Source organism: Procambarus clarkii, chromosome 8 (genome assembly GCF_040958095.1).
Source record: "Procambarus clarkii isolate CNS0578487 chromosome 8, FALCON_Pclarkii_2.0, whole genome shotgun sequence".
Classification (NCBI taxonomy): domain Eukaryota; kingdom Metazoa; phylum Arthropoda; class Malacostraca; order Decapoda; family Cambaridae; genus Procambarus; species Procambarus clarkii.
In genome coordinates, this window is record NC_091157.1 from 46,246,971 (window position 1) to 46,272,561 (window position 25,591).

General features: G+C 39.6%; 3 protein-coding genes across 3 annotated transcripts in view; 1 reads left to right on the top strand and 2 right to left on the bottom strand.

Moving 5' to 3' along the window:
* LOC123759808 (uncharacterized) overlaps window positions 1–25,591 on the top strand; it is a 99,171-nt gene that overhangs the window by 603 nt on the left and 72,977 nt on the right. The window lies entirely within an intron of this gene.
* Window positions 3,752–6,245, bottom strand: LOC138359149 (uncharacterized). The gene is made up of 3 exons (XM_069317940.1): window positions 6,110–6,245; window positions 4,879–5,336; window positions 3,752–4,638 (listed from the first exon to the last, which is right to left on the bottom strand). Exons 1-3 carry the CDS (start codon window positions 6,141–6,143, stop codon window positions 4,144–4,146), a joined length of 987 nt encoding a protein of 328 aa, XP_069174041.1. The 5' UTR covers window positions 6,144–6,245; the 3' UTR covers window positions 3,752–4,143.
* On the bottom strand, window positions 10,576–19,856 carry LOC123759806 (loricrin-like). The gene is given in 7 exon segments (XM_069318582.1): window positions 10,576–11,341; window positions 11,344–11,461; window positions 11,702–12,159; window positions 12,933–13,124; window positions 17,819–18,311; window positions 18,601–19,163; window positions 19,718–19,856. Coding segments are annotated over 7 exon segments (2,232 nt in total). The 5' UTR covers window positions 19,752–19,856; the 3' UTR covers window positions 10,576–10,967.

The following is a 25,591-nucleotide window of genomic DNA, read 5'->3' on the forward strand; positions in this document are numbered from 1 at the left end:
CCCATTACAAAGATCGAATCAGGTAATCTTTTATATAGTTTCTGATGAGGTGAAACTTTTGAAGTGTAGTACTCTTGAAATAAGTGTACTCCTAATAAGTATTAAGAGCTGTACTTTCCGATGAGTGAGGAGCGCCGGAAGACATCTGAATCACCACATATTTGAACTTATGGATATTTTTTACCGTGCAGGATTACTCGTAAAGCAACTTACTTCTTCCTTAATATGCGTTCCTTGAACATCCAGTGGTCATCCCTTCACCTGCAGAGACTGGATACATTTGTCTTCTTCTGTTAGATTAGAGTTTACCATCTTGGAATCTATTCATATTTCTATTGCGAATAAAGTGATGAACAACTCCTCCGAATTATCGTTTCTTTTGTTTATTAACTAATTCGTCTTTTGCAAGCAGCTTGTTATGAGTTTTTTTTTAATTTTGTATTAATAATATTTTAATTATTTTATTAATAAAAAAACTGTGAAATTTATTACCATCTGCTACTTTTTCTGATAATAATTTGTTTTAAATTTGAAGAACTTATGACGGAAATTATTTCCTGAACATTTGGTTGACAATAAATGAAGTTATCATTTATACAATTGAAATTTTACTGGTTAGAGCTTATTGCTTTATCTGCGGTTTGAATAATTTTGTCGCAATTGTTTACATGTAGCATTCACTGTCATGCTTAGATGGTCTTCAGCGGTGTTAATCATTACATAAATATTTTATTTTAGTTTGAGTTCTCAACACCACAAAGAAATTGTAAGATTTCTCGGTTTTCGATTGATTTGTGCGTTCCTCTTGTTCTCAGCATGACGGAGACATTTAATATATATATATATATATATATATATATATATATATATATATATATATATATATATATATATATATATATATAATATGTTATAATAGTATAGAATTAAAATCTTTATTGTTAAAACATATAATCAAATCACTATGTAACACAGAACATTTTGGGATTGTCCTTTCTTAAATTTACTTCAACTTCATATGTTAATAAAATGTTTATTTTCAAAGGTATAAAAGAAGTCTAAAGCTGTATGGAAGTCTTTGACTCACCACACAGGACAGATTCAGGACCAGCAATAAAGCACTGTACATAGCTTGGGGTCAGCTTAGGAGTCAAATGATCGTCTATGAGATTAAATCTCCCCACCCCCCCCCCCAAAAAAAAATGCATGAAAATCTTGTGTTGGGAAGGCATATTATAGAATTCCTTTTGAAAGTAGTGTTACAAATAATTAAAACAACATATGAGAACTATACAATAAGATACATACACAAGTAGTTATGTTTTGTTATCTTCAAGGTTTTGATAACATTTCCTGGAGCTTCATGATAATATCTGTGTCTTGTAAACAGAAATCCCCAACATACTCGACAGTAATATTTTTGTTCTCTTGAATGACAACATCTTAACATGAGAGTAGAGGAAAGGATTATCACCCTAAGTTGTCTTGGTGTTTAGGGAAGGTTTAAATCTCAGTCAGAGTAGCAGTTGCATACTTTAAAGTCATCCCTAATGCGAGTATCTTGGCCTGGTTGATAGAGCTTCATATTTTTTTACAGATCATATCCTCAATAATCCGAGATAAATTATATTTCTCACGTTATTGTAATCACTGAATTACCTGTTTTAAATGTATTAGTATGTGTCTTAACACTCACATTACTATTAATATACATTAAGAATTAGTCTACACTTCAGACGTTGTTCATGTACTTAAGATGTAGTTTGTATGTTCCTTTTGTCTTAACTCTAGTGCGTTTTGATTAGAAATAGGTTATTATTGTGTTCTTTCTTTCCTAACAAGTCTATATCCCAAGTCGTTCCAGAAGTTGTGAATATGTTTCTCAAAAACTTATGGTTCCGAACCTTCCTGACCAATGTAGTGATCATCCTATGCAAGAAGCTCTTCTGGGTAGTCCTAAGTCTACCAGAATAACTTCTGTCGGAACGTGATCTCTTAAATCTAGCAACTTGACCTCCATAAGATCCAGATTGTTTTCTTGGACTCCAAAAACCTAGTAGGATTGACCGTATCAGATGTTACTCAGGTGAAAGTGTTATCTATTAACAAATCACAAATGTAGTCTATCATCATCTGCTTGTATCCTTTCCAAAGTAGCATCGTTACCCAATATTGTCATTACTGCTGCAAAGGTTTTATCTGTTGAAAACTCTATGTATGGCATTCTTTAAATATTATATTTTGGTTGATATTTTTTTATTTCATATTTCTTGTTAATTCACTCAGGTGAATTCATGGTATTAATTAACCTTTCTGTCATCGCTTTGAAAATTGTATTCGTTATTTTCCAGTCATTAATTTCTTAAGTCATTTGACATGTTTTCACTCTCTTCATGAATTAAGGTTCTTAGCTCTCGACAGTATTTATAATTAAACTCTTCCTTAAGTTTCTGTGATTTATTATATATGGTATATTCGGCAATACCCGGGTCTTTCTTCCCCTTCACTTCCCTTCCCTCTGTTACCTCCTCCCACCCCGACTTCCTCCTTCTCACTCCTCTCCCTCTTCTCCTTATCTCACCCCCTCCATCTCATTTCACTTTCCTTCCCTCCCTGCACTCCACACTTCTTCCTCTCTCTCCTTCCCTTCCCTGACTGCCACTCTAACTCTTCCCCCTTTTCATCTCTCTATCAACACTCCCCCTCTATTCCTCTCTCCCTTATCTTTCCTTCCCCTTTCATCTCTCTTCCACTCTCCCCTCATTCCTCACTTCCTGTCTTCTTTCCTCTCCTCTCCCATATCTCTCTTAGAAAATGCATCAGCTGAAAAACTGTCAAAAAACCATTTTGCAAAATGAAACTACAATTTGCTGAGAGTCACAACAGGAACCACTACATCTTAGGGAGAAACACAGAGGTCGACCCGGACCAGCCTATGACATTCCCCCCCCCCCTTGCAATTCCAAATGATCATGCAAAGTTGCGTGAGACTTCACCAATCCCCCCCAAGTCCCCCAAGCTTTAGGTCCTCCTACCTTGGACACAGAACGACAGATAAACAAACATTAGATTTTTATGAATATAGATACATGTCTAAAATATTATCTTCTTTGCAAAATTTTTAGTCAGCGTCTTAACGTTCCTCATAAACATATTTTACAGCTGTATATTATGCAGCTGCCTTCCTCATACAATTCTTGGTGATTGTTCTGAGTGAATATTGATCACACAGTGAGTCTACACAGTGATACGGTGAGTCTGTAGAATGCAATGTGTCTGCAAAGGCACATAAAGACTCCGTAGATATCAGCTCATCTCTACAATAACCAGTGACATTAGAAACAAACTAATCCCCACTACAAGTTCATGATGAGTTTGTAGAAAATCAGGAAATCTTCAGAACCACACTGTATATCTCTAGATAGCAGGCCATCTCTACAAGTATAGAGTTTGTTATAAGAAATCAACTAGGGTCTGTAAATTCAATGCGTTTCACTAGAAACCAGCTTGTTTCAATAAGTACGTCAAATGTCTATAGAAACCAGCGTGTTTCCGTAAAAGCACAGTATGATGTGTCGTTTGAAACTAGTTCATCCTAATGCGTACAAAGTGTGTGTATAAAAAAACAGCTAGTTTCTTTATTTCCCCAGTGAGTTTCCTGTGTTTAGGGAGCCGCCACACTGATATGGTGTGTGCCTGAGGCAACCAGCACGTAGACCTTAGATAATGCAGGTAGAAGATATAACAAATATTGCTCATGTTTAAGTTTATTCGTAGTTCAAGTGTAAAATAAAATAAAAATTCTCATTTCTGTCGTATGGCACCGGAGTAAGACCGCACTCTATAACCTCCTATTAAGGCAAATAATTCAGAATTTGTTAAACTAAGAGGAGAATAATTGGCAAGTATGTACAGCTAGTATTAAGTAACATTATCATAGTCGATGAATATAAATCTTCTTGGGTAGAAAATTATGTCATCAACATCTGATAAGGAAGTTTGTATCTGTTTTGAAACGATATATGTTATCAGAAGTCATGAAGGAAATTGGGTTTTATAACGTATATAAAGAATTACTATGATAACTTATTGACGATAAATATTTGTAACGAAAGCATAAAATTATCATCATAAATCTCGAGCTCATTTGGTAGGTAGTTGATAGAGGGCAGATGGAGGTTGGATATTCCGGTTGCCAGTGCCACCGTTCCTGCCACCGGCACCGCTGTTGAAGCCAAGGTTTCTGTTGCCACCTCTGCCGTTGCCGTTAATGGCCGGTGCTCCGTAAGACTGTGAAGGAGCACCAACATTTCCGCTTCCGCCAACACCGTTAGAGAACTGTCCCTGTTGGTTGACAACAGACCCAAATCCTCCGCCATTGCCACTGTAGCCCTGTCCCTGTTGGTTGACAACAGACCCAAATCCTCCACCACTGCCACTGTAGCCACTGTTGCCGTTACCGTTTCCACCACTGTAGCTTGATTTTCCTATTTCTGCGTTGAGACCGTAGAACTGCTGGGCGGTGGAACAGTCAAAGTTGTACCACCAGTCACACACGAAGTACTGCTGGTTGAAGATGGTGCCGTTGGGACAGAGGAAAGAGTCCATCCTTCCACCAGCTTGGCAGATGTGGAATACCTGAGGGAGTGATGATAGCGTCTTGATACATGTGAGATATCATTTATAGCTTTAACAAATATCATACCAGTCATTAAGAAAGTACTATATAACTAAGAGAACATTCAGAGCTTCACCTTCCTTAACTGCTCGCTATATTCAGGACATATTTTATATTAATGAGACATTTATGATATTTGCGACAGTGGTTTGGGTAATCTAAGCCATGTTAACCTCTCACCAGCACCCAGAACAACTCACCTGACATCCGGCCTCTGGGGCCGTGTCAGCATAGTAGCCGGGTAGTTGACCGTCACAGGAAAAGCCGGTATTTGGGACATAGGCCAGAATAGGGTAATCTTTGCCAGGGACACCACCTCCAGGAATGACAGCCGCAAGGTCAGCAATGGGGTCACCGGAGCCTCCACCATATCCTCTGCTGCCCCCTCCGAAGCCTCCGTTGCTTCCTCCGGAAAATCCTCCACCGCCGCCAGTGTATCCGCCATTTCCACCTCCCACACTGCCACCGAATCCTCCACTTCCTCCTCCATATTTGCCATTTCCGCCACCGCCGAAACCTCCTTGGCCTCCGCCAGCGAATCCTCCAGGACCTCCACCGTTACCACCACCAAATCCTCCGCTACGAACGGAGGAGATCTGGTTGGACACCGGAGCCGGAGGTCCATCGAGGTAGGTGGCGCTGACCACACCCAGGAGGACTGAACAGCACGGGGAGAGAGCAGCGCCGTCACACCAGATGGGGAAGAAACATCCAAATGTGAAAATTAGACCATAATTTGCTGATTAATTGTTATTTAAAAGAACATTGTGGAAATGTTCGACTGAATATAATGTCGGTACAGTGCAGAATGTCCTCCGCAGTTGTCACTGACATATTTCCCTTAACAGTATGTAACAATATAATTGTAATACCTTAATTTTTTTAATGCGATACATCATTTTCCTTTAAAAGTTAACGTCATTGTTAGAATTAATCCTTGTAAATATATAATAAATAAAGATTTAAAGAAATAATGTTAAATTTAAAACGACAAAAGAGCTATAGACTTTTTGTAAATCAATTACTGTACTAAAAACGTAAGTATTTTGCCTGTATGTAAAAGCGATTGTGAGTTCTCTGTCTTCTGTCTTCTGAATCTGGCTCTAAGTGATTTGAAACAAAACTAAACAAAACCGCTCAGAGGTTGCTTCAAAGGACAAATGTTTGTCATTAACTGAATTAAGCACAAGTAAGGTAATATACAATTTATACTGGTTTAAAAAATCATGTGTTTAAAACTGTTCGTATAACAAATATTTTATAACAGGGTTGAATATTTGCGACGTGTCACACAATTTATCTCCTAATGTGACACTATAGGATGACGATGCCAGTAATGGTGGCATCTTCACTGAGGATGAAGAACAATTGTGTCCTGTGCAAGGTGTCCTGGTCATAATCTTATGAGCAGGCTGCTGTATCAGCTCTTACCCATCATCACAACATTCTGATTCACTCCGGCCATGTTTGGAAGATCTTGCAGTACGTTTATCACTTCACTTCCAGTAAGATACGCGGCAGTAAGCGAGGCGTGTGTGTGTGTGTGTGGTGAAGGCAGCGCTGGGTGTGTGGTGGTGCCGGTGGATGGCGGCATATATATACACAGGAGCGGCAAGGTCACCTTAGGGCTCCTAAAGGTCCTGAACCTATTCATGAAGTAATGAGCTCTTCTCCCATCCCTCGTTTTTCCCTTCTTCTTGAGTCCCACCGTAAGTCTACATTAAGTGCAAGCTTTTGTTAGTGTTTCGATATAACTAATTTTATTTTAGTATATCCAGCATCAGAGTTACCATTAGATTTCATATTCATAAGAATTTGTATTATTTTAACACATTCTTAGCCGCTGGTCTGTTTTTCAATGTGTTTTTTAGCAGTCTCATGATTAATTTATGAAGATTAAGCCACCACAAGAGGTGGCACGGGCATGAATAGCCCGTACGTGGTAGATGTTTGGTGTGGATGTAATCCCTGGTCGTGTAACATCTTGAAGTGTGTCTGCTGCTGTAATTGTTGTTGTTTTAGATTTAGCCATTTGGAACTAGAATTTCCATGTAGCACGGGCTATGGTGAGCCCGTAAGAACATCGTGCGTTTGGAACTCATTATTAAGATCGGATCAACTACTTTTTATATAATTTCTGGTGAGGCTAAACTTTTGAAGTGTTGTACTCTTAAAATAAGTGTTAATAAGTGTACTCTTAATAAGTGTTAAGAGCTGTACTCTCCGATGAGTAAGGAGCGCCGATCGACATCTTAATCAACTCTAAACTAAACATCTGAACATCTCTGAACATCTCTAAACATATGGATATATTTTACCGTGCAGGATTAACCCCTAAAGCAACGTACTTCTTCCTTAATATGCGTTTCTTGAACATCCAGTGGTCATCCCTTCACCTACAGAGATTTTACTGAGTAAATTGTTCTTCTGTTAGATTAAAGATTACCATCTTGGAATCTATTCATATCGCTGTTATGAAGAAAGTGCTGAACAATTCCGAATTATCGTTCCTTTAGTTAGTTGGTTAATTCGTCTTTTGCAAGCAGCTTGTTATGATGTTTTTTTTAATTATGTATTAATAATATTTGAATTATTTTAATTTGTTAAAATCTGTGAAATTTTATTACCAGCTACTATTTTTTTTCTGATAACTTTTTTTTTTTCCATTCACCTGGGCTGTATGGGTCTCGAACCCTGGACCCCACGCTTGTGAGGCCGAAGATCTTAATATGATTTGAAAAACTAATGACGAAGATTATCTTCTAAACATTTGGCTGACAATAAATTATCATTTATACAGTTGTAATGTTACTGGTTAGAATTGATTGCTTTATCTGAGGTTTGAATAATTTTGTCGCAGTTGTTTACGTGCAGCATTCACTGTCAGGCTTAGATGGTCTTCAGCGATGTTAATCATTACATAAATGTTTTATTTTAGTTTGAGCTCTCAATACCGTAAAGAAATTGTAAGATTTCTCTGTTTTCGATTGATTTGTACGTTCCTCTTGTTCTCAGCATGGCGGAAACATTTAATATATCTGCAAATGTTATTTGTTAATAGTGCTTTATACGGAGCCCAGAAGACATATGTTGTTATAAGTAACGTGAATTGTATAGAATTAAAATCTTTATTATTAAAACATATTATTAAATCACTATGTAACAAGGAACATTTTGGAATTGTCCTTTCTTAAATTTAATTCAACTTCATATGTTAATAAAATGTTTATTTTCAAAGGTATAAAAGAAGTCCAACGCTGTATGACAGTCTTTGAGTCACCACACAGGACAGCTTCAGGACCAGCAATAAAGCACTGTACATAGCTTGGGGTCAGCTTAGGAGTCAAATGATCGTCTATGAGATTAAATCCTAACCCAAAAAAGTGCATGAAAATCTTGTGTTGCGAAGGCATATTATAGAATTCCTTTTGAAAGTAGTGTTACAAATAATTAAAACAATATATGAGAACTATACAATAAGATACATATACAAGTAGTTATGTTTTGTTATCTTCAAGATTTTGATAACATTTCCTGGAGCATCAGGATGGTAACTGTGGCTTGTAAACTAAAATCCACAACATTCTCGGCAATAACATTCGTGTTCTCTTGGGCGACAACATCTTAACATGAGAGTAGAGGAAAGGATTATCACTCTAAGTCGTCTTGGTGTTCCAGGGAAGGTTTAAATCTCGGTCTGAGTAGCAGTTACATACTTTAAAGACATCCCTAATGCGAGTATCTTGGCCTGGTTGATAGAGCTTCATTTTTTTTTACAGTTGAAATCCTCAATAATCCGAGTTAAATTTTATTTCCCATGTTATTGTTAATCACTGAATTACTCTGTAATATATGTATTAGTATGTGTCTTAACACTCGCATAACTATTGATATACATTAAGCTTTTGTCTACACTTTAGACGTTGTTCATGTACTTAAGATGTAGTCTGTATGTTCCTTCTGTCTTACCTCTAGTGCGTTTTGATTAGAAATAGGTTATTATGTGTTCTTTCTTTCCTAACAAATCTATATCTCAAGTCGTTCCAGAAGTTGTGCGTATATTTCTCAAAAAAAGATGGTTTCTGAACCTTCCTGACCAATGTGATATTGATGAGTGATCATCCTGTGCCAGAAGCTCCTTTGGAAAGTCGTAAGTCTAGCAACAACGCCTCCATAAGATCCTGATTGTTTTCTTGGCCTCCAAAAATCTAGCAGGACTCAATGTATCAGATGTTACTCAGGTGAAAGTGTTGTCTATTATTAAAGCACAAGTGTAGTCTATCATCATCTGATTATCACTCTTCAAGAGTAGCATTGTCACCCAATATTGTCAGTACTGCAACAAAGGCATTAAATATTGATAACTTAATGTATGGCATTCTTTAAATAGGATATTGCGGTTGATATTATTTTATTTCATGTTTCTTGTTAATACACTCAGGTGAGTTCATGGTATCAATTGCCCTACCTGTCATCGCCTTGAAAATTGTTTTCGTTATTTTCCATTCATTAATTTCTTTAGTCATTTGACAAGGTTTTCACTCTTTTCATGAATTAAGGTTCTTAGCTCTCGACAGTATTTATAAGTAAACTTTTCCTTACATTTGTGTGATATGTTATTATACGGTATATTCGGTGATACCCGGGTCTTTCTCCCCTTCACTTCCCTTCCCTCTGTTACCTTCTCCCACCCCGACTTCCTCCTTCTCACTCCTCTCCCTCTTCCCGTTATCTCACCCCCTCTAACACTTTTCATTTTCCCTCCCTCCCTGCACTCTACTCTTCTTACTCTCTCTCCTCCCATTCGCTGACTGTCATTCTCTCCAGCTCTTCCCCCTTTTCATCTCTCTTCCGCTCTCCCCTCATTCCTCACCTCCTGTCTTCTTCCCTCTCCTCTTCTTTCCCATATCTCTCTTAGAAAATGCATCAGCTGAAAAACTGTCAAAAAACCATTTTGCAAAATGAAACTACAATTTGCTGGGAGTCACAACAGGAACCACTACATCTTCGAGAAACACAGAGGTCGACCCGGACCAGCCTATGACACTCCCCCCCCCCCTTGCAATTCCAAATGATCATGCAAAGTTGCGTGAGACTTCACCAATCCCCCCCAAGTCCCCAAGCTTTAGGTCCTCCTACCTTGGACACAGAACGACAGACAGACAAACATCAGATTTTTATGAATATAGATACATGTCTAAAATATTACCTTCTTTACAAAAATTTTGTCAGCGTGAAAATACAGTAACTAATGCAAGACGCATCTATTAGTCCGTGTCTTAAAGTTCTTCATAAACATATTTTACAGCTGTATATTATGCAGCTGCCTTCCTCATACAATTCTTGGTGATTGTTCTGTGTGTGAAAGTGATCACACAGTGAGTCTACACAGTGATACGGTGAGTCTGTAGAATGCAATGTGTCTGCAAAGGCACATAAAGACTCCGTAGATATCAGCTCATCTCTACAATAACCAGTGACATTAGAAACAAACTAATCCCCACTACAAGTTCATGATGAGTTTGTAGAAAATCAGGAAATCTTCAGAACCACACTGTATATCTCTAGATAGCAGGCCATCTCTACAAGTATAGAGTTTGTTATAAGAAATCAACTAGGGTCTGTAAATTCAATGCGTTTCACTAGAAACCAGCTTGTTTCAATAAGTACGTCAAATGTCTTTAGAAACCAGCGTGTTTCCGTAAAAGCACAGTATGATGTGTCGTTTGAAACCAGTTCATCCTAATGCGTACAAAGTGTGTGTATAAAAAGCAGCTAGTTTCTTTATTTCCCCAGTGAGTTTCCAGTGTTTAGGGAGCCGCCACACTGATATGGTGTGTGCCTGAGGCAACCAGCACGTAGACCTTAGATAATGCAGGTAGAAGATATAACAAATATTGCTCATGTTTAAGTTTATTCGTAGTTCAAGTGTAAAATAAAATAAAAATTCTCATTTCTGTCGTATGGCACCGGAGTAAGACCGCACTCTATAACCTCCTATTAAGGCAAATAATTCAGAATTTGTTAAACTAAGAGGAGAATAATTGGCAAGTATGTACAGCTAGTATTAAGTAACATTATCATAGTCGATGAATATAAATCTTCTTGGGCAGAGAATTATGTCATCAACATCTGCAAAGGAAGTTTGTGTCTGTTTTGATATGATATATATTATCAAACATCGTGAAGGAAATTGGGTTTTATAACGTATATCAAGAATTACTATGATAACTTATTGACGATAAATATTTGTAACGAAAGCATAAAATTATCATCATAAATCTCGAGCTCATTTGGTAGGTAGTTGATAGAGGGCAGATGGGGGTTGGATATTCCGGTTGCCAGTGCCACCGTTCCTGCCACCGGCACCGCTGTTGAAGCCAAGGTTTCTGTTGCCACCTCTGCCGTTGCCGTTAATGGCCGGTGCTCCGTAAGACTGTGAAGGAGCACCAACATTTCCGCTTCCGCCAACACCGTTAGAGAACTGTCCCTGTTGGTTGACAACAGACCCAAATCCTCCGCCATTGCCACTGTAGCCCTGTCCCTGTTGGTTGACAACAGACCCAAATCCTCCACCACTGCCACTGTAGCCACTGTTGCCGTTACCGTTTCCACCACTGTAGCTTGATTTTCCTATTTCTGCGTTGAGACCGTAGAACTGCTGGCGGTGGAACAGTCAAAGTTGTACCACCAGTCACACACGAAGTACTGCTGGTTGAAGATGGTGCCGTTGGGACAGAGGAAAGAGTCCATCCTTCCACCAGCTTGGCAGATGTGGAATACCTGAGGGAGTGATGATAGCGTCTTGATACATGTGAGATATCATTTATAGCTTTAACAAATATCATACCAGTCATTAAGAAAGTACTATATAACTAAGAGAACATTCAGAGCTTCACCTTCCTTAACTGCTCGCTATATTCAGGACATATTTTATATTAATGAGACATTTATGATATTTGCGACAGTGGTTTGGGTAATCTAAGCCATGTTAACCTCTCACCAGCACCCAGAACAACTCACCTGACATCCGGCCTCTGGGGCCGTGTCAGCATAGTAGCCGGGTAGTTGACCGTCACAGGAAAAGCCGGTATTTGGGACATAGGCCAGAATAGGGTAATCTTTGCCAGGGACACCACCTCCAGGAATGACAGCCGCTAGGTCAGCAATGGGGTCACCGGAGCCTCCACCATATCCTCTGCTGCCCCCTCCGAAGCCTCCGTTGCTTCCTCCGGAAAATCCTCCACCGCCGCCAGTGTATCCGCCATTTCCACCTCCCACACTGCCACCGAATCCTCCACTTCCTCCTCCATATTTGCCATTTCCGCCACCGCCGAAACCTCCTTGGCCTCCGCCAGCGAATCCTCCAGGACCTCCACCGTTACCACCACCAAATCCTCCGCTACGAACGGAGGAGATCTGGTTGGACACCGGAGCCGGAGGTCCATCGAGGTAGGTGGCGCTGACCACACCCAGGAGGACTGAACAGCACGGGGAGAGAGCAGCGCCGTCACACCAGATGGGGAAGAAACATCCAAATGTGAAAATTAGACCATAATTTGCTGATTAATTGTTATTTAAAAGAACATTGTGGAAATGTTCGACTGAATATAATGTCGGTACAGTGCAGAATGTCCTCCGCAGTTGTCACTGACATATTTCCCTTAACAGTATGTAACAATATAATTGTAATACCTTAATTTTTTTAATGCGATACATCATTTTCCTTTAAAAGTTAACGTCATTGTTAGAATTAATCCTTGTAAATATATAATAAATAAAGATTTAAAGAAATAATGTTAAATTTAAAACGACAAAAGAGCTATAGACTTTTTGTAAATCAATTACTGTACTAAAAACGTAAGTATTTTGCCTGTATGTAAAAGCGATTGTGAGTTCTCTGTCTTCTGTCTTCTGAATCTGGCTCTAAGTGATTTGAAACAAAACTAAACAAAACCGCTCAGAGGTTGCTTCAAAGGACAAAGGTTTGTCATTAACTGAATTAAGCACAAGTAAGGTAATATACAATTTATACTTGTTTAAAAAATCATGTGTTTAAAACTGTTCGTATAACAAATATTTTATAACAGGGTTGAATATTTGCGACGTGTCACACAATTTATCTCCTAATGTGACACTATAGGATGACGATGCCATTAATGGTGGCATCTTCACTGAGGATGAAGAACAATTGTGTCCTGTGCAAGGTGTCCTGGTCATAATCTTATGAGCAGGCTGCTGTATCAGCTCTTACCCATCATCACAACATTCTGAGTCACTCCGGCCATGTTTGGAAGATCTTGCAGTACGTTTATCACTTCACTTCCAGTAAGATACGCGGCAGTAAGCGAGGCGTGTGTGTGTGTGTGTGTGGTGAAGGCAGCTCCGGGTGTGTGGTGGTGCCGGTGGATGGCGGCATATATATACACAGGAGCGGCAAGGTCACCTTAGGGCTCCTAAAGGTCCTGAACCTATTCATGAAGTAATGAGCTCTTCTCCCATCCCTCGTTTTTCCCTTCTTCTTGAGTCCCACCGTAAGTCTACATTAAGTGCAAGCTTTTGTTAGTGTTTCGATATAACTAATTTTATTTTAGTATATCCAGCATCAGAGTTACCATTAGATTTCATATTCATAAGGATTTGAATTATTTTAACACATTCTTAGCCGCTGGTCTGTTTTTCAATGTGTTTTTAGCAGTCCTCATGATTAATTTATGAAGATTAAGCCACCACAAGAGGTGGCACGGGCATGAATAGCCCGTACGTGGTAGATGTTTGGTGTGGATGTAATCCCTGGTCGTGTAACATCTTGAAGTGTGTCTGCTGCTGTAATTGTTGTTGTTCTAGATTTAGCCATTTGGAACTAGAATTTCCATGTAGCACGGGCTATGGTGAGCCCGTAAGAACATCGTGCGTTTGGAACTCATTATTAAGATCGGATCAACTACTTTTTTATATAATTTCTGGTGAGGCTAAACTTTTGAAGTGTTGTACTCTTAAAATAAGTGTTAATAAGTGTACTCTTAATAAGTGTTAAGAGCTGTACTCTCCGATGAGTAAGGAGCGCCGATCGACATCTTAATCAACTCTAAACTAAACATCTGAACATCTCTAAACATATGGATATATTTTACCGTGCAGGATTAACCCCTAAAGCAACGTACTTCTTCCTTAATATGCGTTTCTTGAACATCCAGTGGTCATCCCTTCACCTACAGAGACTTTACTGAGTAAATTGTTCTTCTGTTAGATTAAAGATTACCATCTTGGAATCTATTCATATCGCTGTTATGAAGAAAGTGCTGAACAATTCCGAATTATCGTTCCTTTAGTTAGTTGGTTAATTCGTCTTTTGCAAGCAGCTTGTTATGATGTTTTTTTTAATTATGTATTAATAATATTTGAATTATTTTAATTTGTTAAAATCTGTGAAATTTTATTACCAGCTACTATTTTTTTTCTGATAACTTTTTTTTTTTCCATTCACCTGGGCTGTATGGGTCTCGAACCCTGGACCCCACGCTTGTGAGGCCGAAGATCTTAATATGATTTGAAGAACTAATGACGAAGATTATCTTCTAAACATTTGGCTGACAATAAATTATCATTTTTACAGTTGTAATGTTACTGGTTAGAGCTGATTGCTTTATCTGAGGTTTGAATAATTTTGTCGCAGTTGTTTACGTGCAGCATTCACTGTCAGGCTTAGATGGTCTTCAGCGATGTTAATCATTACATAAATGTTTTATTTTAGTTTGAGCTCTCAATACCGTAAAGAAATTGTAAGATTTCTCTGTTTTCGATTGATTTGTGCGTTCCTCTTGTTCTCAGCATGACGGAGACATTTGTACGTTCCTCTTGTTCTCAGCATGGCGGAAACATTTAATATATCTGCAAATGTTATTTGTTAATAGTGCTTTATACGGAGCCCAGAAGACATATGTTGTTATAAGTAACGTGAATTGTATAGAATTAAAATCTTTATTATTAAAACATATTATTAAATCACTATGTAACAAGGAACATTTTGGAATTGTCCTTTCTTAAATTTAATTCAACTTCATATGTTAATAAAATGTTTATTTTCAAAGGTATAAAAGAAGTCCAACGCTGTATGACAGTCTTTGAGTCACCACACAGGACAGCTTCAGGACCAGCAATAAAGCACTGTACATAGCTTGGGGTCAGCTTAGGAGTCAAATGATCGTCTATGAGATTAAATCCTAACCCAAAAAAGTGCATGAAAATCTTGTGTTGCGAAGGCATATTATAGAATTCCTTTTGAAAGTAGTGTTACAAATAATTAAAACAATATATGAGAACTATACAATAAGATACATATACAAGTAGTTATGTTTTGTTATCTTCAAGATTTTGATAACATTTCCTGGAGCATCAGGATGGTAACTGTGGCTTGTAAACTAAAATCCACAACATTCTCGGCAATAACATTCGTGTTCTCTTGGGCGACAACATCTTAACATGAGAGTAGAGGAAAGGATTATCACTCTAAGTCGTCTTGGTGTTCCAGGGAAGGTTTAAATCTCGGTCTGAGTAGCAGTTACATACTTTAAAGACATCCCTAATGCGAGTATCTTGGCCTGGTTGATAGAGCTTCATTTTTTTTTACAGTTGAAATCCTCAATAATCCGAGTTAAATTTTATTTCCCACGTTATTGTTAATCACTGAATTACTCTGTAATATATGTATTAGTATGTGTCTTAACACTCGCATAACTATTGATATACATTAAGCTTTTGTCTACACTTTAAACGTTGTTCATGTACTTAAGATGTAGTCTGTATGTTCCTTCTGTCTTACCTCTAGTGCGTTTTGATTAGAAATAGGTTATTATGTGTTCTTTCTTTCCTAACAAATCTATATCTCAAGTCGTTCCAGAAGTTGTGCGTATATTTCTCAAAAAAGATGGTTTCTGAACCTTCCTGACCAATGTGATATTGATGAGTGATCATCCTGTGCCAGAAGCTCCTTTGGAAAGTCGTAAGTCTAGCAACATCGCCTCCATAAGATCCTGATTGTTTTCTTGGCCTCCAAAAATCTAGCAGGACTGAATGTATCAGATGTTACTCAGGTGAAAGTGTTGTCTATTATTAAAGCACAAGTGTAGTCTATCATCATCTGATTATCACTCTTCAAGAGTAGCATTGTCACCCAATATTGTCAGTACTGCAACAAAGGCATTAAATATTGATAACTTAATGTATGGCATTCTTTAAATAGGATATTGCGGTTGATATTATTTTATTTCATGTTTCTTGTTAATACACTCAGGTGAGTTCATGGTATCAATTGCCCTACCTGTCATCGCCTTGAAAATTGTTTTCGTTATTTTCCATTCATTAATTTCTTTAGTCATTTGGCAAGGTTTTCACTCTTTTCATGAATTAAGGTTCTTAGCTCTCGACAGTATTTATAAGTAAACTTTTCCTTACATTTGTGTGATATGTTATTATATGGTATATTCGGTGATACCCGGGTCTTTCTCCCCTTCACTTCCCTTCCCTCTGTTACCTTCTCCCACCCCGACTTCCTCCTTCTCACTCCTCTCCCTCTTCCCGTTATCTCACCCCCTCTAACTCTTTTCATTTTCCCTCCCTCCCTGCACTCTACTCTTCTTACTCTCTCTCCTCCCATTCGCTGACTGTCATTCTCTCCAGCTCTTCCCCCTTTTCATCTCTCTTCCGCTCTCCCCTCATTCCTCACTTCCTGTCTTCTTTCCTCTCCTCTCCCATATCTCTCTTAGAAAATGCATCAGCTGAAAAACTGTCAAAAAAACCATTTTGCAAAATGAAACTACAATTTGCTGAGAGTCACAACAGGAACCACTACATCTTAGGGAGAAACACAGAGGTCGACCGGGACCAGCCTATGACACTCCCCCCCCCCCTTGCAATTCCAAATGATCATGCAAAGTTGCGTGAGACTTCACCAATCCCCCCCAAGTCCCCCAAGCTTTAGGTCCTCCTACCTTGGACACAGAACGACAGACAGACAAACATCAGATTTTTATGAATATAGATATGTCTAAAATATTATCTTCTTTGCAAAAATTTTGTCAGCGTGAAAATACAGTAACTAATGCAAGACGCATCTATTAGTCCGTGTCTTAAAGTTCTTCATAAAAATATTTTACAGCTGTATATTATGCAGCTGCCTTCCTCATACAATTCTTGGTGATTGTTCTGTGTGTGAAAGTGATCACACAGTGAGTCTACACAGTGATACGGTGAGTCTGTAGAATGCAATATGTCTGCAAAGGCACATAAAGACTCCGTAGATATCAGCTCATCTCTACAATACACGGTGACATTGGAAACAAACTAATTTCCTATACAAGTACATGATGAGTCTGTAGAAATCAGGAAATCTTCAGAAGCACACTGCATATCTCTAGAGAGCAGATCATCTCTATAAGTATATAGTTTGTTATAAGAAATCAACTAGGGTCTGTAATTACAATGTGTTTCACTAGAAACTAGCTCGTTTCAATAAGTACGTCAGATGTCTATAGAAACCAGCAAGTTTCCGTAAAAGCACAGTATGATGTGTCGTTTGAAACTAGTTCATCCTAATGCGTACAAAGTGTGTGTATAAAAAAACAGCTAGTTTCTTTATTTCCCCAGTGAGTTTCCTGTGTTTAGGGAGCCGCCACACTGATATGGTGTGTGCCTAAGGAAACCAGCGCGTAGACCATAGATAATGCAGGTAGAAGATATAACAAATATTGCTCATGTTTAAGTTTATTCGTAGTTCAAGTGTAAAATAAAATAAAAATTCTAATTTCTGTCGTATGGCACCGGAGTAAGACCGCACTCTATAACCTCCTATTAAGGCAAATAATTCAGAATTTGTTAAACTAAGAGGAGAATAATTGGCAAGTATGTACAGCTAGTATTAAGTAACATTAACATAGTCGATGAATATAAATCTTCTTGGGCAGAGAATTATGTCATCAACATCTGCAAAGGAAGTTTGTGTCTGTTTTGATACGATATATATTATCAAACATCGTGAAGGAAATTGGGTTTTATAACGTATATCAAGAATTACTATGATAACTTATTGACGATAAATATTTGTAACGAAAGCATAAAATTATCATCATAAATCTCGAGCTCATTTGGTAGGTAGTTGATAGAGGGCAGATGGAGGTTGGATATTCCGGTTGCCAGTGCCACCGTTCCTGCCACCGGCACCGCTGTTGAAGCCAAGGTTTCTGTTGCCACCTCTGCCGTTGCCGTTAATGGCCGGTGCTCCGTAAGACTGTGAAGGAGCGCCAACATTTCCGCTTCCCCCAACACCGTTAGAGAACTGTCCCTGTTGGTTGACAACAGACCCAAATCCTCCGCCATTGCCACTGTAGCCCTGTCCCTGTTGGTTGACAACAGACCCGAATCCTCCACCACTGCCACTGTAGCCACTGTTGCCGTTACCGTTTCCACCACTGTAGCTTGATTTTCCTATTTCTGCGTTGAGACCGTAGAACTGCTGGGCGGTGGAACAGTCAAAGTTGTACCACCAGTCACACACGAAGTACTGCTGGTTGAAGATGGTGCCGTTGGGACAGAGGAAAGAGTCCATCCTTCCACCAGCTTGGCAGATGTGGAATACCTGAGGGAGTGATGATAGCGTCTTGATACATGTGAGATATCATTTATAGCTTTAACAAATATCATACCAGTCATTAAGAAAGCACTATATAACTAAGAGAACATTCAGAGCTTCACCTTCCTTAACTGCTCGCTATATTCAGGAAATATTCTATATTAATAAGACATGATATTCTTATCATGGTTTGATAAGAATATCATGTCTTATTAATATAGAATATTTACTATATATACTGCGACAGTGGTTTGGGCAATCTAAGCCATGTTAACCTCTCACCAGAACAACTCACCTGACATCCGGCCTCTGGGGCCGTGTCAGCATAGTAGCCGGGTAGTTGACCGTCACAGGAAAAGCCGGTATTTGGGACATAGGCCAGAATAGGGTAATCTTTGCCAGGGACACCACCTCCACCAATGGCAGCCGCTAGGTCAGCAATGGGGTCACCGGAGCCTCCACCATATCCTCCGGTGCCACCAAATCCTCCACTTCCACCTGCACCGCCTCCACCATATCCTCCGCTGCCACCGAATCCTCCACTTCCGCCTGCACCGCTGCCACCACCATGACCTGCACTGCCTCCTCCGAAGCCTCCGTTGCTTCCTCCGGAAAATCCTCCACCGCCGCCAGTGTATCCGCCATTTCCACCTCCCACACTGCCACCGAATCCTCCACTTCCTCCTCCATATTTGCCATTTCCGCCTCCGCCGAAACCTCCTTGGCCTCCGCCAGCGAATCCTCCAGGACCTCCACCGTTACCACCACCAAATCCTCCGCTACGAACGGAGGAGATCTGGTTGGACACCGGAGCCGGAGGTCCATCGAGGTAGGTGGCGCTGACCACACCCAGGAGGACTGAACAGCACGGGGAGAGAGCAGCGCCGTCACACCAGATGGGGAAGAAACATCCATATGTGGAAATTAGACCATAATTTGCTGATTAATTGTTATTATAGATTTGTTGAACTGAATATGTCATTGGTATAGTGCTTGAATGTGCTCACTATCAGTTATTAAACTATATTTCTAAAAGAATTTGTAACAGTATACTGTAAATATATTATATATAATTTTCTGGAACGTTTAAGTCATTGTCAGTGTTGTGAGTCTGGAAATATCTTGCAAAGCATTTAATATAATACACATAACTGACACTGTAGGCGAGTCAGTGAATACAATTACAATAATAACTCACAGCGACTCAAGTTAACTACGTGACATGATCAAATACAGTGTAGCAGCATACTTATGGCACAAGTGTCAGGTCGGGACGTGTCGTAGGTCAGGTGGCACAGTACAGTGGTGACGCCACTAGTACACACACTCTGCATCAGCTGTACAAGAGTGTCGTCGTCAAGAGCAGTGTTGAGTCCGAGGTCTTGCGAGAGGTCTGGTCTCTCGGATCTTACCCAGCGCCAGGACTTGGGGCGTTACTCCGGCCATGTTTGGTTTCAAAACTTCGGCTTCGCCACGGCAGTTTCACTTTCAGCAGGGCGGGGGGTGGTGTGTTGTGGTGGAGCGGCAGACGACGCGTGCTTGCTGCTCGGAGTCGACGACAGGTGTGATGTTTCAGAGGTGCGTTCTGAGTTTTTATACGTGAGAGGCAAGGAAAAGGTAGCGAGTCGAGCCATCATGCGGTCGCCTCACTCTTCGGCATGAACGTTATACTCAACACAATGTTCTTGCTAATTATATAACATGGGGAAAAATAATCACATGTCACGAAATTATAAACACAGAAGATTACAAATAAATAAGTTGATAAATTTTAAGGGTCAGGTATGTAAATAATTTAATAATAATACAGTTTTTTGGTGACTGTGACACAGTTCCGTGATATGGAGGTCACTCTGCCAGTTGAGAAGCTCGCGTGACTGTGAGAACACATACTAGTATGCATATTCTTCCATCAGGTGATTAAATACTACATCAGTGTACTAATATATCTTCCTTACATAGTTTAGACTGTGTAAACATGTTCCAGATTTAATTAGTGGTTAATTAAATCTTTTTAACTAAGCACTAGTGGTCTTTTTTTTTGTCTTTCAAGTTCTTTGCATGGTCCGTAAACCAGTGTTTAATTCTTGACTCCTATTTCGTGTATTTTGTACTGTATTTGCTGTCTTCTAGGTGCTATGTATTACAATCAATATTTAAAGTACTCTTAGGGCCCCGGGTAGTTTCTTTATGTCTCCTAATTGCACTCACCAAATTGTGCTTGCAGGTGTTGAGGTTCGGCTCTTTAGTCCCGCCTCTCAACAGTCAACTGGCGAACAAGTTCCAGAGGCTATTAAGCTTTATCATATCTGCATTCGAAACGGTGTATGGTGTCTGTCGCCACCACATCACTTCCTAGTGTATTCCAATTGCTAACTACTCTGACACTGAACTAATTCTTTCCAGTTTTCTTGTGGCTTATTTTGTCCCCTTGTGCGAGTACTACTCGTACTAAATAGCCATTCTGTATCTACACTTTCAGTTTCCAGAGAATTTTGTATGTGATAATCATATCTTCACTATTGTTTCGCCTTCCTGCGACAAAAGGTTAAATTTCTGAAGCCTGTCCCCGTAACTCATACAACTCATTTCATAGACTAGTCTCGTGGGAAACCTTTGAATTTTATTTAACTTTGCCACACTCTTGACTTGATACGGACGCCACGCTGGGACTGTATGCTTAAGAATTAGCCTGACTTATGTGATATTCGAGGTTCTAAATAATTCCATACAAAAATTTCTAAATTAAACTCTTATGTTGACCAACCTAGCATTTGCCGCTAATATACCATTGATGTGGGCTTTAGAAGAAAGGATAGGTGTAATATCAGCGCCCCAGACCGTTCTCTCTAATCAATTCTTGGAGGATTTCATCTTCCACTTAAAGCCTATGTCCGGCCCCCTGCTCCCAACAACTTGTTCTGTTACTATATTTAATTAAATTGAAACAATAATAGCCATTTGTTGGATTCTTTCAGTCTGTCCAGGTCCTCCTGTAGCCTCTTTCTATCTTCCTTTGTCTTAATTCTCCTCATATTTTTTGCATCATCTGCAAACATTGAGAGGAATGAGTCTATTGCCTCTGGAAGATCGTTTACATGTATGAGAAACAAGACAGGTTCTAGTACTGAGCCCTGTGGGACACCGCTGGTATCATCTTGTCACTCTGAGGTTCGTATCGTTCACAGAAACTCTTTGTCTTCTGTTGCTTCGGTGCTTCATTATTCACTGAAACGCCTTCTCTGTTAGTCCTGCCTACTTTTCGAACTTATATAGCCTCTGTTTTAAAATACATTGTCAAGGACTTTTGACAATCCAAAAATATTCAGGTCGCCCACTGTTCACTGTCTTGTATAGTGTATCCTGCTTGGTTATAGAATTATATTCAACCTGTGAGGCAAGATTTACCATCCTTGAACCCATGCTTGTGGTGTGGTTCATAGCCCTTCTCTCCTGATATGATACTTGCCTTTATTCGCAATCTTCTTCATCACATTGGATGGTATAATAATTAGGGAAGCTGGCTTGTAGTTAAGTGCCGGTTATCTGCCCCCCAGTCTTTTATGTTGTTTTCTAACTTTCTGGTAGGTTTCCTGTTTCCAGTGACCTCTTATACACCGTACAATTTGGTAAGAATAGTGCTTCTGCTGCCTCTTTTACAATCCACCGACAGATTCTGTCTCACGTTCAGTTCCAGCTGATATATCTCCTCATCACTAATATTTCAAATTTCCCTTTTAATGTTTAGTTTATTGCCTCGGCTCTCAGTCCATGCACCTCCTCTTCCTCTAGTGTGAAGACCTCTTTTATTCTCTTAACGAGGATCTCTGCCCCTTTTCTCAGTTTCATCACCTGTTGCGTCATTCGTGTTTTCCTCCTGATGTGCCTGTGGAGCAGTTAGTGTTGTGCCTTTGCTTTATTTGCTATGTCGTTTTCATACTGTCTCTCTCTGGTTCTCTTCTCACTCTGAGGTACTCATTCTTGGCCCTCTGTTGTCTTCTTTTGCTCTTTGGTGTTCTGTTATCCTTGCAGTTTCTTCACGCCCTTGTCGTTGCTTTGCTTTTATATATTATTGATTATATAATGAGCGTGTGTGTGTGTGTGTGTGTGTGTGTGTGTGTGTGTGTGTGTGTGTGTGTGTGTGTGTGTGTGTGTGTGTGTGTGTGTGTGTGTGTGTGTGTGTGTGTGTGTGTGTGTGTGTGCGTGTGTGTGTGTGTATGTGTATGTGGAATTGCACATGTGGCAATGTGTCATATAAGGATGAAGGATGTGTTCCATGACTGAGAGTTGTGTTTATGTGTTGTTCGTGTGCTCTTATGACATACAGGATGTGTCCGGAGCGGCAGGAACCGTCCGAGGGGCCCAACACATACGGACACACAGCGGCGTGGACGGCGCCATCTGCCGCTATGTTTTTATGACGCCGGCCGCCACTCTATCCACTTCCCGAAACTAAATGACCCATTCGGAGCCTCAGTATTCAACAGTAAAATACATCACAGCAGTTCTGCGTTCCAAGGAGAGCTACAGGTCTTTACAGCACCCTAACACTCTCCACAGCACCCCAGAGCTTTCCACAACATTCTAGTGTGTTACGTAGCTTACTAGTACTCTCCTTAGCATCACATCTCCTTCCAGTCCTCTCTACATCACTTTAGCGCTCACCACAACACCGCCGCGCTCACCACAGCACCAGAGAGCTCCCCACAGCATGCTTATGCTCTTAACAACACACGTATGCTTCCAGCAGCACCCAGCGACTCTCTCTCTGTGCCTTAAGGCAGAATCTGATTCTATAAGCTTGGTAACCTTTATCTTCACAAAGCTGCCCGTACAGCTAAATACTTCCCATAAGCTTGAGGTAACTACCTTCAACACCTTGTAGCTGGCGACAGAATCACAAGCTGAGGCTCAAATGTGCTGAAGCCTTAGGTTGTGTTTCTAGAACACATTAAGCTTGTAGGGAATTATAGTGTGCTACTCACCAAATTTTGCAGGAGATGAGTCACAATAACGGGGCTGAAGAATGTTGACCAGACCACACACTAGAAGGTGGAGGGACGACGACGTTTCGGTCCGTCCTGGACCATTCTCAAGTCGATTGAGAATGGTCCAGGACGGACCGAAACGTCGTCGTCCCTTCACCTTCTAGTGTATGGTCTGGTCAACACCAAATTTTACCTAATTCTACTTGTGGTGATTCAGCTTCGATTCTTTGCTCGCACCTCTCAACTGTCAGTTTATTTATGTACAGGGTTCTGAACCTGTTGGGATTCATCAAATCTATATTTGAAAATATCTATAAAGTCCAGCACTCCCACCTCACTTCTTACAACACATAAATTTTGTTCGAGTTTTCCCTTGTTCAAAATAGTTTGTCCTTAGCTATCCTATCAGTTACCCAGGGAATTTTGTATGTGGTAATCATGTCTCTCCTAACTCTTCTGTCTACCAGTGATGTGAGTTCAGTTCCTGCAGCCGTTTCTCGTAGCTCATACCTATAAGGTGTAGGAAAAGTCTGGTGGCATATCTTGGGACCTTCCCTAACACTGTCCTGTGTTAGACTGGTCACGAAATGCACCTTTACACCCAAGGATTGGTCTGACAAATTTCTTGAGGCATTTACAAGTTTAGCCAACCTAGCATATACCGCAGAAGATCTTTTCATTTTTGTTCATGTGTTGTAAGAAGCTTTAGCGTGTTGCTGGAAGCTTTATAGTGTGTTGTAGGGAAATGTGTTGTGCTACCGGAAGCCTTAGGGCGGTGTCGGTATCTGCAATGTGCTATCGGCAGCCTTAGAATGTTTTATTTATCTGTAATGTGCTATTGGAAGCCTTAGAATGTTTTAGTTATCTGTAATGTGCTATTAGAAGCCTTAGAATGTTTTATTTATCTGTAATGTGCTATTGGAAGCCTTAGAATGTTTTAGTTATCTGTAATGTGCTATTAGAAACCTTAGAATGTTTTAGTTATCTGTAATGTGCTATTAGAAGCCTTAGAATGTTTTAGTTATCTGTAATGTGCTATTGGAAGCCTTAGAATGTTTTAGTTATCTGTAATGTGCTATTAGAAGCCTTAGAATGTTTTATTTATCTGTAATGTGCTATTGGAAGCCTTAGAATGTTTTAGTTATCTGTAATGTGCTATTAGAAACCTTAGAATGTTTTAGTTATCTGTAATGTGCTATTGGAAACCTTAGAATGTTTTAGTTATCTGTAATGTGCTATTGGAAACCTTAGAATGTTTTAGTTATCTGTAATGTGCTATTAGAAGCCTTAAGGTGTTGTATATAACTGCTGTTTCTCGAGAGATTTTGGCTATTGTTGGTTACATTCTGAGGAAGGTCAGTGTCAGGCGTGATCTAGATAGGCCTCAGAGGTATTCCTTCCTCACGCTGGGGAAATGAGCCCCATCGATCAACCATAACAAAAAACACCTACTGCAATAATTACACGTTTTCACTCTAATTTAAAAGTATTTGGAACTTGGCCTTGGGCGAGAGGGCAGCAATTTGTGCTAATTTATGCTGCTTTAGCCCACTCTGCTGCGTCATGTACAAGGAAATAGTGCAGGAAACAGATGACACACAAACTCGCACGTTTTCTGATATATATGTGTAATAATAATGCCGTTAGATGGTACAACTTCCCTGTGTAGGTCGAGCTTCATTTTCGATTGGCTTCGAAATTAATGTTCTTGTGATGGGTAATATAAAGATCATATCTGCTCTAAGGTAACATACACAAACTTAGGTTTACATTTGTAAACCCGTGACGTAACATATTCATTTCGACAAAGGCAACTTATCAAGGTACTACACATGTTTCTTATCTTTCACGGAAATGTTTATTTTTTAACACTGATTTAACTAAAGCAAAGGATTCAATGATATACATATATATATATATATATATATATATATATATATATATATATATATATATATATATATATATATATATATATATATATATATATATATATATATATATTATATTATATTATATTGATTATTGTTTAGTTCATTGTCATCGTGCAACGGAGCTGTAGTTGCAACACACAAGGAGTTGCACAGTCAGAATATTAATCAGCGAAGATGTCTCGTGCGTAAGACCTTGTGGGATCCTGTGTGTGTGTGTGTGTGTGTGTGTGTGTGTGTGTGTGTGTACTCACCTAATTGTACTCACCTAATTGTGCTTGCGGGGGTTGAGCTTTGGCTCTTTGGTCCCGCCTCTCAACTGTCAATCAACTGGTGTACAGATTCCTGAGCCTACTGGGCTCTATCA